Genomic DNA, 15,844 nt, shown 5'->3' on the forward strand with positions numbered 1-15,844 from the left:
CACCAAAAAAAAAAAAAAAAAGAATGGAAAAAAAATAAGCTCAGTTCATCCAACAGTAAGAGAGTAAGAGACCATCACCCTGTGACCATCATTCATGGGACTAGTCATGGTCGGTCACTCATCTTGGTGTGTCCATATTCAACAAAGAACAAAATCTGTTTCAATTTTCTTTAATCCAATCTACCAATTCTCCTCATCTTGGAGTAATGCCCACAACACACACCCGTGTCCTCAAAGGAAGGCCAAAAAGTGTTAATGCTTTGGAGCAAGACACAAACCAAGGGAGTGATGGCTGAACCTAAACTCACATCTCAATTTTATTCATCATCCTTATGAAGGCTCTTCTGTACAGTAGAGAAGAAAGGGGAACAAGGGTTGGAGACTGTAGGCAGGACCTGACCACCAGCAAAGGTCACAGGGATGACCAGAGGCTGGCAACCACAAAACAAGGGAGCCGGAGTCTGTCCCATCCAAGTCTCACCAGGACCCAGAGCAGGTTCCAGAGTCCAAAGACCTGACAGTACAATGCCCAGAAGCCAAGGTCTGGGAACCCTGAGGAAGCTCTCAAGGCTTCAGCGAAGTCTACAGGGCAAGGGTGTCTTTAATAAGCCTACGCATGGTGGTGGTGACTGAGGTGCCCAGGGCATCAGTGATCTGAAAGGAGATCTTGTAGAGGTAGGGCTGCACGTCCCGCAAGCCTGTGTCAAACACGTTGTCCACTTCCGACTGGGTGGGCATCTTGGGCAGGTACTCATGCCGGTTCATCACCTCCACAATGTTGATGATCTTCTCACAGAGCTTCTCACCCACCTTCTCCCGGCAGATTTGTCGCTCCTGCTCTGTGGCCAGGGCTACCACGTGCACCTTCACAGTCCACACTTCCCAAGGAATGCACTCATCTGAGAAAGGCCAGCGAGACTTCTTCTTCTGATAGAACTCCAAGGACATCTGCCCCAGCCCATCACCACCTGAGTTTCTCAGTGCATCCTGGGAAAAAGGGAAGAGATGAGCAAGCCAAAGTCTCTGAGGAGTTCTTTCCCTGGAGGGACTTGCTCCTAAGTCCCAGGAATTACACAATCCTAGCTCTATTCATCCTTTAGAAATGACAGGGAGTGAGACCCAGATAATAAAGGATTCACATGAGAGTAACACAACCAGCCTGCAAATAAGTGGTTCAAGCAAACTAATGCCTATCTCCTAACCCAACACCTCTGGCTTTGTTAACAATTCATGTTATGTCAGGCACAGTGACACATGCCTATAACCCCAGCCACTTGGGAGACAGAGGCAGGAGGATTCCAAGGTCGAAGGCAACCTAAGCAGTTTAGCAAAGCCCCCAAGCATCTCAGCAACACCCTGTCTCAAAAAATTAAAAGGGCTGGGGATGTCACTCAGTGGTAAAGTGCCCCTGGGTTCAATCCTCAGCACCAAAAAAAGAATTGATGTTATAACCTGGTGTAGTGGTATATGAGAGGCTGAGGCAGAAAGATTACAAGTTTGAGGCCAGCCCAGGTAACTTAGTGAGACCCTGTCTGAAAATAAAAAATAAATAGGGGTGGGGCTATAGCTCAATGACAAGAGCATTCATGGATTTAATTCCCAGTCATCATAAAATAAAAGAAGAAAAAATAATTGATGTTATAGAAAGCCAGCACAATAGCACACATCTATAATCCCAGATATTTGGGAAATTGAGGCAGAATGATCCAAATTCAAGGTCAGCCTTGGCAACTTAGTGAGTCCCTGACTCAAAATGAAATTTTTTAAAAAAGGGATGGTAGGGCTGGGGTTGTGGCTCAGAGGTACAGCACTCACCTAGCATGCATGAGGCACAGGGTTTGATCCTCAGCACCACATAAAAATAAAATAAAGGTACTGTGTTCCACCTACAACTAAAAAATAAATATTAAAAAAAAAAAAAAAAAAAAAAAAGCATGGTAGAGCACTCCTGTCTTTAATCCCTAGTACAAGGCAGGGGCATGGAGAACTGATGTTGTAGAAATCACTCTGATCTGCAGGAAATTTAAATAAACAATTTAATGAATCTTTTCAACAACTCCATGAAGTAGGTACATTACCTTCATTTTACTGAAGCAAAACGAGGTTCAGAGGAGGAAAGTAATTTGCCAAAGTCACATGCCTATAAATAGCTGCACCAGGGTATGAATCCAGACTATTCAACTGCAAAATCCTTTTCCCCACCTTTTTCTCTTTTTCAGTGCTGGGGATTGAACCCAGGTCCTGTGCTGGCTAGGTAAGTACTCTACCACCAAGTTACATCCTCAACCCCAAATCCCTCTTCCATCTTCATATTCAGGGCCTTCGCCTTCCACAACTCCCATCTCTTTGGTCCCTATCCTTCATATTATTCCCCACACAGGGTCCTTACATAGAAAGAAGGAAGCCAAGAAACAGAATGAAGAAGGGAAGCTGAAGGACAGGCCAAACCTGGCTAATTCTCTGAGAAACAAATGGAAAAACTAGTTCAATAATTCTGCCTATCCCACCCCATGGGTGTGAGTAGCCCCAAACTCATCCCAGCTAGGACACTGAAGCACATTTCAAACTGAGTTAGTGACAATCCAGAGAAAAAGAATGCCACAAATTCTGAACTACCCCTCAGGGAACAGTCTCTCCCCCATGGAAAAACCAAGGTCACATGACCTTGACTGATGGTAACAATGGCACAGAATTCTACAATGCACATTGTGTGCTGGGCTCTGTTCCAAACACTGGACACAGCTGACTCATTTAATCCTTGGAGTACATACACCCAATTTCACATACAGTGGAGTCACGTTCCCTAGGCTGGATTTGGGTGGTTAGTCTGGGTCCAGAATCCATGCTCTTATCCACCCTGCTCTGAGTGCCTCTCAGAGACATCTGGAGAACAGATAGATGAATAGGTTGCTACTCTTGAAAAAGGACTAGGAAACCTCATGAACTTGCCCTTTCTGGGCTTGCAGAGATGAGGGGAAGGGGCTTTTTTAATGCTATGGCCTGGGAGGTGCTGCAGTCTTGCTGGGCACAAGATCACGAGCCACGGCTCCATCAGACCCTAGGCAACCACTACAGTGTATGGTCCTACAGTCCTCAAAAAAAGAAGAAGAAAAATTTCCTCTTGATATTTACAAGTTTGATATAGCCACTCACTGAGCTTCCTGCTCTCCCTTCTTCCCTGAGGATTTGTACCCGCATCCCACTCCCACAACATCCAGACTCCGAGAGGAGCTCTCAACACCCGTTCCTTAGAGCCTGGGAGTCTAATTCACACTCTCAGGAAGGAGAAGCTGATCCAACAGCACACCAGGGTGGACGAGCATTCCAGGCCTACCTGTCACAGACTGTGTCACACTCCTACCTTGAATTCCCCGACAACCTTGCGCAAGGCGCGGTCCAGCTCCTCAGAGGAGACTCGAACATAGGTGAAGTCGATGAAATCACAGTCCACATCCTGGGTGCCCACGGTGCCGATGGAGTAGGTGCCCTCCTTCTTGTAGTGGAACTTGCCTGTGCTGCGGTGCAGGAGCACCGTGTGCAGCACAGCCAGCATGGCCTCCTCCACCTGCCGCCCCTCCACTGACACCTCCAGCACCTCCGAACGACAGTTCATCCTGGAGCCACACCAGGGCAGGTGACAAGGACCAAGACAGGGAGCTTCACTCTACTCAAGGACAACCCTGCAAGAAGAGCCCGGTCAGAATGCTGACACCTTCTAAACCATCCACATTGGCTTGGCTCAGCCCCTGCCTCTACTTTGGAAGCACCTACTACCAGAAATTCACAGGCCCTCGGGATCAGAGAGCTTCCAAGGTTACCTGTCCAAACACCCAGTTGAGGCTTGTTTTTCCTTTACAATATTTGGTGCAGCATGTAGCAAAGGCTCACCGTGCGATACCTGTCAGGCACTGACCACCCAAAGGCAAGCACAGCACTTCCATTAGGAGTTGAGAGCACACAAAAGAAAAAGAATGGTAAATATTCCCACTGCCATGAGAGGATGAGATGGGAGTAAGAAAACTACAGAGTCTGACTTCCTGGGATCTTAAATGAACAGGTGAAGGTGCTTGGAGTATCCTGATGGCAGTAAAGAATCAACACATTCCTGTACTAAGATCAAATCTGTACATCAGAAAATTAGACCTGGGCCTGGGCACAGTGGCCCATGCCTGTGATCCCAGTGGCTTGGGAAGCTGGGGCAGGAGGATCGGGAGTTCAAAGCCAGTCTCAGCAATTTAGCAAGGCCCTAAGTAACTTAGCAAGACCCTGCCTCTAAATAAAGTATAAAAAGGGCTGGGGATATGGCTCAGTGGTTATGTAACCCTGGGTTTAAGCCCCAGGACCAAAATCTGGGCACAACGGCGCACAACTATAATCCCAGCTACTCAGGAGGTTAAGGCCAAGGATTCCAAGTTCAAAGCCAACCTCAGCAACTTAGCAAGACTCTGTCTAAAAAGGGCTGAAGATGTAGCTCAGAGATAAAGCATGAGCCTATTAGGTGTGAGGTCCTAGGTTCACTCTAGAGAGACAGAGAGGGGTGGGGGCAGAGGGGGGAAGTTAACTCTAACAAAAGGGCAAAGAATGGTTCTTTTTTTTTTTTTTTTCAGTTTTTCGGTGGACACAACATCTTTATTTTATTTTTATGTGGTGCTGAGGATCGAACCCAGGGCCCCGCGCATGCCAGGCAAGCGCGTTACCGCTTGAGCCACATCCCCAGCCCAAGAATGGTTCTTAACTATTTTGTGGTCACAGTCTGCTCTAAGAAGTCAAAATCTGAATAACATACTCATATATACACCAAATCTCACACATTTCCAGAGCCATCTAAACTCCAGAGTAAAGAGTGGATTTAAGGCATAAAGGTTAGGCGGGGAAACGATCTAAAGTCACTACAACAGTGGCCGTTACAGAGGCATTAGGTATGGGGCAGTGAACAGCAGACTGTGGAGTTTTCATATCCAACAGTCCAGGGTTTGAATCCCAGTTCTCCCATACGGTTTTGTGTTTTTTGTTTTTTTAAAGAAACAGGGTCTTACTACATTGCCCAGGTTGGCCCTGAACTCCTGATCTGAAGCAATCCTCCTGCCTTAGCCTCTCCAACATCTTGCTCTGTTCCATAGTATGGATCTTAAATGTCCACCAAAGGCCATGTGTTGAAGGCTTTGTCGCCAACCTATGGCAGTAGTAAGCAGTGAAACTTTTAAGAGTTAGAGCCTTGTGGACAGAAATTACATCAATGGAGGTGTGCCACTAAAGGGGACCTTGGGTCCCTTCTTTTTTTGCTTCCTGATCACCAATAAGGGGAACAGCTTTGCTCTGCCATGTCCTCCCTGCCAGGATGTCCTGCAATACCACAGGAATTAGAGCAAGGAAAGGTTAAGGCAATACATGGACAACACATGTATGGACAAAGCATGTATTACTGGTTAAAAACAATGACTCAAGAGCCAGACAGCCTGGACTGGAACCCTAGTTCTGCCACCATTCCCGAGTGATCCTGGGCAAGCTGTTTAACACCTATGTGCTTGCTTCCCCATCTATAAAAAGGAGATTGTAGTAACAGCTACCTTTAAAGGACAGTCTCAAGAACTGAATGAGTTAGCCTGTGTAAACCACTTATGGCAGTACCTGGCAAGTAATAAACATTCACTAAGCATTAGCTGCTGTCATTCATTATTATATTGTTATTGACTAGAGATGATGTAAGGCTGTTACAGCACTGGCAGGGGGAGAGGAGGGAGAGAACAGACTTGAGAACCAGAACTTAGTAAGTAACCAAATATGAGCCCAGAAGGAGAGGGAACACTCAGTATCTTAGCTGTGTGTCCAACCTGCAAACCGCCCAATACCTCTCACTGTACCTCATTTCAACTTTAGACAGTGCAAGTCAGTTATTCCTGCCCCTGAAGGCATCTGTATCTTGTGCTTCAAACCACTAATTTTATTTATTTTTCGTACAGGGGGTTGAACCCAGGGGCACTTTACTATTAAGCTACATCCCCACCCCTTTTTATTTTTTATTTTGAGACAGGGTCTTGCTAAGTCACCCAGGCTGGCCTTGAGTTTATGATCCTCCGGTCTTAGCCTCCCAAGTGGCTGGGATTACAGCATAAAACCACCTGGTTTTAGCTTTCATATCTGAAGCCACAAGTACCTTTTCACAAGTAAGCTTGTCAGAAATTTAGAGGCAGCTCTCTATCCAACCACCTCACCCCTTCTAACAAATTAAAGGTCCTTAGTCCCCATAAACATGCCTGCTCAACACATCTTTTCTTAACAGTGTAACTTTTTTAATTTATTTTTTTATTAGATGTTCATGGATCTTTATTTTATTCACTTATTTGCATGTGGTGCAGAGAATTGAACCCAGTGCCTCACACATGCTAGGCAAGCACTCTACCATTGAGCCACAACCCCAGCCCCTCAACACCACATCTTAAAAGACTCCTTGGGGTCCTAGCAGCTCTCCACTGCATTTCCATTGTCTCTACCCCTCTTAAACAGTGGTGCTCGGTAGTGGATGCAAGGCAGCAATCTGGGTGGAATGCTCAGAGATCAGGCTGGCTCAGTCTCTCACTTCCAGAACCTACCTGTATTATCAGGTGCTATTTTCACTTCTCCCTCCAGACAGTTCCTGGAGGACAGACTATAAACTTTTCAACAAAATAAACTTAGTTCCCGATACCTAATACAAAATAACTGCTCAACACATCCTGACCCAGGAATTCCAGGTCCCTCCAAGGATAAGGGTTGCAGGATTTGTTTCTCTGAGATCCAGGATAAGATGAGTTATTTTGCCCATTTCTGTCCTCTAGTTTTAACTCCTTCCTGTAGTTTATCACCTCTAGTCCAGCCCACTTTCTTTCACAACTTCCCCCTCTTGGGTCCCCCATAAACTTTCATACATGCCATACAACTCCATACTCTGGCCCCAAGCTCAGGCTCGTCCCTCAATCTCGGTGCTATCCTAAGACCCACTCTAAGCAAGTCGGTCCTGACCTACCCCAGCCTTCCTCCCACAGCAGCTGCATTGGGTTATCCATGCTCCCACCACCACCGCCGTGAAGAGTAGGCACGTTCCCCAGAGCAGGGCCTGGGAAATCTGGCCCTCTGGTCGCCCCAAGGGACAAAGACTGACGGATGCCTTCTCAAGTGGCTACAGCCTAGAACACCACCTTCCCCACCTTATGCGTCAAAGCCTGAGCGCGGGTTACTGGGGTTCGGATCGCCCTTCCTCCTCCTCCTGCTCGGACATCACCTCCGCAGCGACGCTCTCCAACCTCCTCGAGGGCGCTGACCCGTGAGACAGACTAGAAGCAAAAAGAGAAGGTTGTTCGGCTCCGCAACTCGGGTGGGACGCAGGCAGGAAATCCGCCAGGGTCGCGTTCTCCCGCCGAAGTTGCCGGCGAACTTCCACAGTCGCGGGACCCAGGCAAGAGCTGACTCCTCGCACGTCTTGGGGGCGGCGCCCCTCGTACCCACCCCCGAGATTCGGGGCGCGTCCTCATGCCCGCCATCCCGGGGAGCACCCGCACTCGCACAGGACAGGTGACGGGTTGTTAGGACGGTCACCTACCTCGTTTAACTCGGATCCGAGACCCGCAGAGCTAGCGACGTCACCCCCCCGCCGGCGCCAGACCACCTAGACAAGAACGGCGCCGGGACCGGAAGCCCTCGCCTCGCCCCGCCCCCGAAGGGTGTACTGGAGGGTGCCACCTGGGGCCGCCGGGGAGCGGCCCGGCTCAGCCGAGCCCCGACACCACTGTAGCTGCCCAGGGCATTTGGAAACTCACAGGATCGTGCACACATATTCATATGCTTCCCTGTAACTTGGATGCTTCCCTTCTTTTACTATTCCTTGAACCTTAAAATTTGATAGTAAGAAGATCCCCCCTCATTTGGACGAGTCCATTCACTCCACCAGCGAGAATGTTGTTTCTGTAGGAATAACCTATTTCCGCCATAGAGATGACAGGGAAGGAGGGCCTGATGGGCTCTGCGCTGCCTCCCTTGGCCGAGAGGAATCCACGGCGTTGAGCGGGCCCCTAGGACAGAAACCGATCACAGATTTTGAACTCCGGGCTAAGAGCATTCATTTCCATAAAATCAGAGGCATACTGTCTAAATAAAGAGAGGTCCTAAAGATGAGCGCACTTCAGTGTGACGCATGACGCCAAGTTAATGGCAAAACTTGAGCTTGTCTGGCTTGCATAATAGGCAAGATCTCTCGTCCTCAGTCCGCACAAAGATGCTGGAGAAAGGATCTGAGGTTACTCTACAGCAGCTCTACCTGGCGCTCTACCGTGAGCGATCTGGTGACAGTTCTTGTAAGGCTCGTAATTCTGCCGCTGCTTTTCTGTTATCACTCATTCTTTCTGATTCCCTCTATAAGCAGAGAACTGCCATGATGACCACAAGGGATAACTCATATGGAAGACTTTTGTGACCTATAAAGTGTTCTATGAACATGAGTGCATTTTTAGTGCTGTGTAACTGCCTGGGAACATGTTCCCTTCTGTATGTAGATTATCAACTCAAGTCAGAGTGTCAGCTGCTCGGTTAATACCAGGAGAATCTGTCAGGCCCTCACCTCCAACAGGGGGCACTCCTGAGTTTTCTTGAGGATTAAGGTGCTCTTTTTCCTAACACATTTTATCACCTCAAACAGTTATAGATAACATTTATTGAGTGGCAAGAAAACGACATGATTCTAAGCCATGCACAGAGGCACACGCCTGTAATCTCAGCCACTTAGGAGAATGAGGAAGGAGGCCAGCCTGGGCAACCTCACAAGTCCCTATATAATTAAGAAAGAAAAAAAAAAGTCATGATTCTCACCTGATACCTATCAATCTATATAGATAAGGAATTAATTCTGGGAGTGGTTAAGCAACTTGACCAAGGTCACTCTGTAAGTGGCAGATCAAGAAGTACAAATCCAGTGCTCTTTACCACCTCAGAGCTTTCTCCAGCAGGACCCTCTTGGTGCCCTACATTTCTCCAATACACCCCACTACCACCACCAGTAGTGCACTGGTAAATGTCTAACTTGACTCTCTGGTATGTAACTGCCTTGATTTGTAGCATTTTTTCCAGTTTCCTACCAAGACAACTTTAAGTTACAGGACATCACTGAATTCAGAGTCTGGAATGAATGAATAATTAGCTCTTGATCAGCAGGGATAGTGTAGGCTCCTGAGAGCCAGTATCAGCTTCAACACACTACTGTCACTTACCCTACCCTTTAGGCTCCCCTTCCCACCTGTTCTTCCAAACCTAGATGCTCTACTCCTGCCTGTGTCTCTGACTCCCTCTTTTCCTCTCCTCTGTTCAATATTTCCTTTTCTTCTTCACCATGATTCTGCTTTTGTTCAGCCCTTGCCTACATCCCAGGTGTGGGTGACTCCCTGGGCAGTCTGGGAGTCTTCCTAGAACCTGGGGAAAGAAAAAGGTTGCCTGCCCTACAAGACCAACAATCTCTTCCAGAGCCTGCACAAAACCACAGGTCATCAGTAGAGAATGTTGACAGGACAGAACACTTGAGAAAGGTGAAGGAGTGGGGGGACCCAGGAGGGTTGGAACCAGCCCTGATGTGGGGGTGGAACAAGGGCCTAACTTCCAGAGCCTGCCAGTGAATGAGGGGAGTGACTGACTGTCGGGAGCCGCTCTGGACATGAGCTATGTATATACCTTTAAGTTTGAGTAAAGGGGTGCTGAACAGTTATTGCACCCTGCAATACATTGGAGGTGTGGCTCCAGGCATGGGCATCACCCTGTGGGGTTGAGTTACACTCACCTGCTCCTTTGTAATCCTACCGCTTTGTCTTTTTTGGGATAGAATGTTCCATGGTACCTCCCCTTGCGTGTCCCCTATATAAGAATAAAGAATTCCTGTGGCTGTCTCTCTTTCCATGGACCCCTAAGGTCACAGAGCCATCCCCGGATTTTGAAAAGGTACTTCTGTGTGTTTGCATGCTTTCTTCACCATTTTCTTAAATCATTGGAATAATCAGATTTTGTGAACCCAGAGTAGGTCCCCAGCTCAAATAGAGATGGCGATAACTGACCTCCATCTACCCCACGCACACACACCATCTCAAGGCCTTTGCTACCAGTATACTGACATCATCATCATCATCATCATCATGGAGCCCTATTAGGCATCACGACAGCATAACATAGGCACAACTGTGTGGATTTCTCCAAACCTTTCAAGACAGATAGTCAGGTGCAGTAGCACACGCCTGCAATCCTGGGGACTCGGGAGGCTGTGGCAGGAAGATCACAAGTTCAGTCTCAGCAAGTTAGCAAGACCCTAAGCAACTTAGTGAGACTCTGTCTCAAAATAAAAAATAAAAAGGGCTGGGGATGTATCTCAGCGTAAGCTCCCTGGGTTCAATCCCCGGTACCAAAAAAAAAAAAAAATGCAATTCTACCCCCAATCCCCGTTTATAGATAATGAAACTGGAGCTCAGTGATATACAGTAGTTTGCTGCAAGGATTAATTTTTTTGTGTCAATGTGACTGCGACAGGAACACACAATTTGGTCACACATTATTCTGGGTGTTTCTTATGAGATAACATTTGAATTGGCAGACGGAGTAAAGAAAGTGGCCTCCACCTCATCCAATCAGACTAAGCCCAGATAGAACAAACCCTCCACTCTTCCCGTGCATAAAGAAAACTCCTGCTTAACTGCTTTCGGGCTGGGACATCAGTCCTTTCTGGCTCTACCTGGGTCTCGAAACGGATGGCATTAAAACTGAAACTACCTCAGCTCTGCTGGCTCTCCAGTTGCTGACTTTAGATCTTGGAACTCATCAGCCTCCATAACAGCATGAACTAATTCCTTATAATAAATCCCTCTATCTCCCCACTCTGGTGTGTGTCTGTGGTGTGTCCATGTGTCCTATTGGTTCTGTGTCTCTAAACCCTGACTAATACACTCATCAAGGCCACACAGCTGCTCTTTCCTCATTCCACCAGCCTTTACCACTCTTGTCCCTACACCAAAACTCATCCTCCCATGAAGCCTTCTTTCCTGCCCTAGGGTGAGGCTAAGTCCCCTCACCTCTCTGATCTCCCAGTTAGCTTGGCCTCCTCTTACCACCCTGAATTCTTCCAGGGAAATTCTCAATGCAACTCAGATCTACAGTCCCATAGTCATTTGAGTAATCCAGTAGGGAAGGGATCTTAACCAAAAAAGTGGGATGGCATAGCATGAATTCTCCCTTCCTACACCTTTACCTGTAAGGATTGAGGTGTAATTGTTCATTCATTCATTCATGCCTCATGTATGTAACTGTCCACATGCCAAAGGGAACAAGTCACAATGTTGTTTTTTTTTCCTGTACCAGCAATCGAACCCAAGGGCGCTTAGCCACTGAGCCACATCCCCAGCCCTTTTTATTTAGAAACATGATCTTGCTAAGTTGTTTAGGGCCTCACTAAATTGCTAAAGCTGGCTTTGAACTCACAATCCTCCTGCCTCAGTCTCCCAAGCTGCTAGGATTACAGGTGTGCACCACTGTGCCGACTAACAAGTCACAATTCTTGCCCTCTGAGAGCTCCTAGTCTTACAAAGAAGAGATGGAGCAGGAGGTACAACTGGGCAAGAAAAGCTAACAAGTAGGGAGAAAAATGGTAGCAGGTTCTATGGGGATCGCTAGTGTCATCCCAGAGGTACCAGTGACCTGAAAGAGAAAATGGCATAGTTGGAGTGAAGGAGTCCCAAGCCCTGCTCTCTGCAAGTTAGGAAGCAACCAGGCACCAAAAGAAAACCAAGACAACTGCAGAGAACACAGGATGGCAACCTGAAGAGAAAGGCAGAGAAGGGGGGTTGGTGGTTCCAGGAAAAAGTGGAGCTGCAGGGGGTTAATCTGGGAAGTCCTTCTGGAGAAAGAGAAAAGCCAGGCTGGAGGGGAGATCTTGCTGAGGGCTGAGGGAGACATGGGGTTCTGAGGCAGGAAAGGCAAGAAGAGAGGGAGCCAACTTCTCAGTCAGAGCCTGGGCCCCCGGCTGGCTAGACAGGCCACTGAGCAGGGCTCTTAGCCATGCCTGCTGCAGAGGCCTGCGGAGGGACCTTGAAGGCCAACCCAAGACCTTGGGATAGGCAGCTGGCGTTGCCTGGTGAGTGCGGCCTCGGATGGCCCCACCTCATCCTGGGATGTGCCCAGAGGAGAGCTGAGGCCCGAAGCTGGCCCTGAAGGCCACCCCAGCCGCTCCAGAGCTGACCCCAGTGGCGTCATAGGGAGTGACTCAAGCCTCAGCAACAACAATGAGTGAGACTGACGTCAGGCGGGGGGCTCCTGACGGTGGCCAGCCTGCCTGGATAGCCGGCACCCGGCCTGCTGACCCTCCATGCAGGGCAGGCCGTGGGGGTGAGGAGGACCGGCTGTCTCCTTCTAACCTCTGCCCCCTGGGATCCTAGGCAAGGGCTTCTCTACCACCCACCCTTTCTGGGATGTCACTCCCAGCCCCCACTCTCCGTGGCAGAGGAAATGCCTGGGCAGATGGGAAAGTGGAGAAAGTGGCAGAGAGCGTGAGAAAGAGGCCCCTCCCAGCCCCAACCTGCCAACCTCATCAGGCAGCCTCTGGTCCTGGACCAGCCAGGGTGTGTGTCTACTGTCTGTTCTGAGAGCTGGGGATCTGTCCTTCTGTGCTGGGAAGAGTTGCATTTCTTGTTCTCCTGGAAGGTCTATGTGTTTGTCTTGCCAAATTGGGGTGGGGGTTGGGCTTAATTTCTGTGTATCTGTCCCTGGAGGGTGGGGGGGGTGAGGGATCATCTCTTCTCCCTTCAAGGGCTGAGTATCTGTTCCTTTGGGAGGCATGTGTGTATCTCTGTTTCTTGGGGAAAGGGATTCTGTGTGACTATCCTTGCAAAAGGGAAGAGCTATTTATCCGCCCTGTTGGGAGCAGGTCTGAATTTATCCCCTGGGAGATTTTTTTCTGACTCTGATTTCATGCCATGCAGGGGGCATCTCTGTCTACCTGGGTCCCTGGGATGAGGGTCCAGTTTTCCTGCTTGGTCACCCCAAGGCTGGGCTCCCTGGTGGGGGCCCCAAGCTAGGAGGGCAACGCCAGTCAGCACCCTGCCTGTCTGGCCGGCCACTGGGCACTGCTCCCTGCTAACGCAGCATGTACCAGGACAGGCCCCCCCGCCAGGCTCCCCTCCCTGGCCCAGCTGCTACCCCCAGCCCCCGCAGCCACACGGAGTCTGATTTATGGTCCTGAGTTGAGGCTGGGCAATGCCAGTGCCTGGGTCAGTCCTTGAAGAGACCTGAAGTGGCCCCCCAGCCTGGCAGGATGAGGGCCCAGCAGGAGGTGAGAGGGTGGGGGAGGAGGAACACAAAGGGCTAGAGGTGGCAGGTGGGAGGCCTGGGCCAGAGCCTCCAGGGCCCCACAGCTCTTAGGCCACTTCTGAGTCCAGCTGGGGACCCTGGAATGGGCCTTCTCCCCTCAGAGGGGGCAGCGAACACTGGGTAGTAAGGAGGGCTTTTACTTGGCCTGGCCCTGACTCCTTCCTGTACCCCCCACAGGGGCTGAAGTTTTCTAAGTCCCTCTAGCCAGCCCAGGCCTTCACCCAGCAGTCCCCTAGCCTGGGCCCAGGGAAGCACCCGGGCAGAGTTTCACCTGAGAGTCTGAGAGTGGAGAAGGGCTGGAGGCAGAGCCCCTAGCCTGAGTTTGAGCACTAGCTCAGAACAGCTGCTATTCGAGCTGTGGGGCTGCAAGGTTAGGTCCTGACAGGACTAGAAGCAGGATGGACAGAGGTTCACCCCTTCAGCCTCATACTCCAAGGAATCCAACGGTTCTGGGGTCTCTGCTGCAGTCAGGGGCTAGTGAGGGAGAGAAGGGGGCCCACCCAGATTTCTAAGCTCAAACTCCCTGGGAGGCCCAGGACCAGCCTTCATACGTGTGCACGAAGCATTGCCCTCCACCAGGACAGAACTCTGACATCCTAACACAACTGCCTCATGGCCGTGAAGGCCTTCATTGATCACTGTCCTGTTAACAGGTGGCAGCCTCCCACTTCTGACAGGTCTCTTGGGCTTATCTCTGCAGCCATAGAGGCGGCTGTCCAACAGCTGAACATGCCTGGAACACAGTGGACCATGTGGACAGCACAGTTCGACTGTCGTGGGGTTGCTTATGGCCTTCAGAAGTTTCTTGCCTCCTGGAGGTGAACCTTTACCACTTCCCTCCATAACCAAGGCCTGTGGCTGAGGCAGTCATGAGGTGTTTTCTACCCTAGGCCTCAGGGAAGGGCCATGGGGCACAGCTCCTAAGGTGTAGAGCTCCCCTCAGAACCTAGACCTCAGACCATCCTTCCCAAGTCACAGTGGCACCTCAGGGCTGGGGAGGAGGTCAAGGCCTCTGGGCACTGGGCCCAGTATGGGTGGGTGGGGAGGGGGAAGACAAGGAGGCAGGCTTCCTGGGTCTCCATGTGAGGACAAACAGCAGGCTTTGAGGCCTTGGAAAATCCCGCCCGGGATTCCAGGCCCTGTCGCGTCACTGCCTTTTGACTATTGTCCCCATCGGAAACGGGCCCAGCCCCCGGCCAGCAGGGACAGAGCGGCCATTGTGAGGCCCCACCAGCCTCAATGCCCCCTTGTTCACCCTCCTCGCCCCTAGCAAGATGTGGAGGCCAGGTCTTGAAGTTGCTGAGAGAAAGAAAGGGCTGCCTCCAGGGTCCAGCCCTGGGCAGGGCAGGGGAGGCAGGGTGGGACTAGAGAATCAGCCAACCCACCCCACACGCCCTACACCCCAAATGTCATAGTCCTAGAAAAGAATCATCATCACTAGGAGCTTCTTTTGTGGTAATGGGGACTCTACCACTGAGCTACATCCTTACTCTTATTTTACTTTTGAGACAGGGTCTTGCTAAACCTGCCTCAGCCTCCCTAGTACCTGGGATTACAGGTGTGCACCAAAACACCCAGCTTGGAGGTTCTTTCCTTGGCGTGGCCCTGAACTAGAAGGCCAAGAAGCTGGTATACCCAAGTTGCCTTGGGAAATTGGGAAAGTCATTTCATTTCTCAAAAGTAGATTACTCTTTTGGAAAAAAACAACAGCTAATATTTATTGGTGTTTATCATGTGCCAGGCACAATTTGAAACACTTTTTTTTTTTTTTTTTTGGTACTGAGGATTGAACCCAGGGGCACTTTACCACTGAGCTACATCCCAGCCTTTTTTATTTTTTATACTAAGATCTGGTCTCACAAAGTTGCTTAGGGCCTCACTCAGCTTTCCAAACTGCTGGGATTATGGGTGTGCACCACCATCCCTGACTGGAAATACTTTAAAGTGTACTCACTTTATGGCAACTTTATGAAAGGTTTTTTTTTTTCCCCCCTGATTTATAGATAAAAATAACTGAGGCACAGAAAAGTTAAGTAACTTTAATTAACTTGCCTAATATTATAGCTTGTGAGAGCTGGAACCAGAATTGATTGTTTTTGTTATTCTTTTTCGTTTTTTTGTTTTTGCTGTGCTGGGGACTAACTCAAGGCCGAGTGCAGGTGCCTGCTAAGCAAGTACTCTACCACTGAGCCACACACCCAGCCCCGGAGCCAAGATTTAAACCCTGATGGTCTAACTCCAGAGTCTTTCCTTTTGACCACACTACTGTGTTCCCACCTGTGAGATGGGAACACATGCTTTTCTCACTAGGTGATCGTGAGGGCTAGAAATAACAAATATTCCATGAAAAGGACCCATCTGGTAGTGGATATTATACATGATAGCTATTATCACAATGGAGCTTAGAAAACTACAGGGACCAAGATTCTCCCTTGTCCCTCCCTCCCACCCACCCTCCCAGGCCATAGCCTGTCCTCACACA

General features: G+C 49.5%; 1 protein-coding gene across 1 annotated transcript; it reads right to left on the reverse strand.

The window, feature by feature from the left end:
- Window positions 1-285: 285 nt before the first annotated feature.
- Window positions 286-7,662, reverse strand: Atg101 (autophagy related 101). Its single transcript, XM_026398816.2, has 4 exons — window positions 7,577-7,662; window positions 7,185-7,310; window positions 3,362-3,680; window positions 286-987 (listed from the first exon to the last, which is right to left on the reverse strand). Exons 3-4 carry the CDS (start codon window positions 3,611-3,613, stop codon window positions 583-585), a joined length of 657 nt encoding a protein of 218 aa, XP_026254601.1. The 5' UTR covers window positions 3,614-3,680; window positions 7,185-7,310; window positions 7,577-7,662; the 3' UTR covers window positions 286-582.
- Between the last annotated feature and the right edge of the window lie 8,182 nt (window positions 7,663-15,844).

The sequence above is a fragment of the Urocitellus parryii genome, chromosome 5 (genome assembly GCF_045843805.1).
Source record: "Urocitellus parryii isolate mUroPar1 chromosome 5, mUroPar1.hap1, whole genome shotgun sequence".
NCBI lineage: Eukaryota > Metazoa > Chordata > Mammalia > Rodentia > Sciuridae > Urocitellus > Urocitellus parryii.

Excerpts from the sequence above, each read along its gene's own strand:
- Atg101 (XM_026398816.2), bottom strand. The coding sequence starts at position 3,613 with ATGAACTGTCGTTCGGAGGTGCTGGAGGTGTCAGTGGAGGGGCGGCAG. Across the intron at positions 988-3,361 it reads AGGTTGTCGGGGAATTCAAG|GATGCACTGAGAAACTCAGG; the intron begins GTAGGAGTGTGA and ends CCTTTTTCCCAG.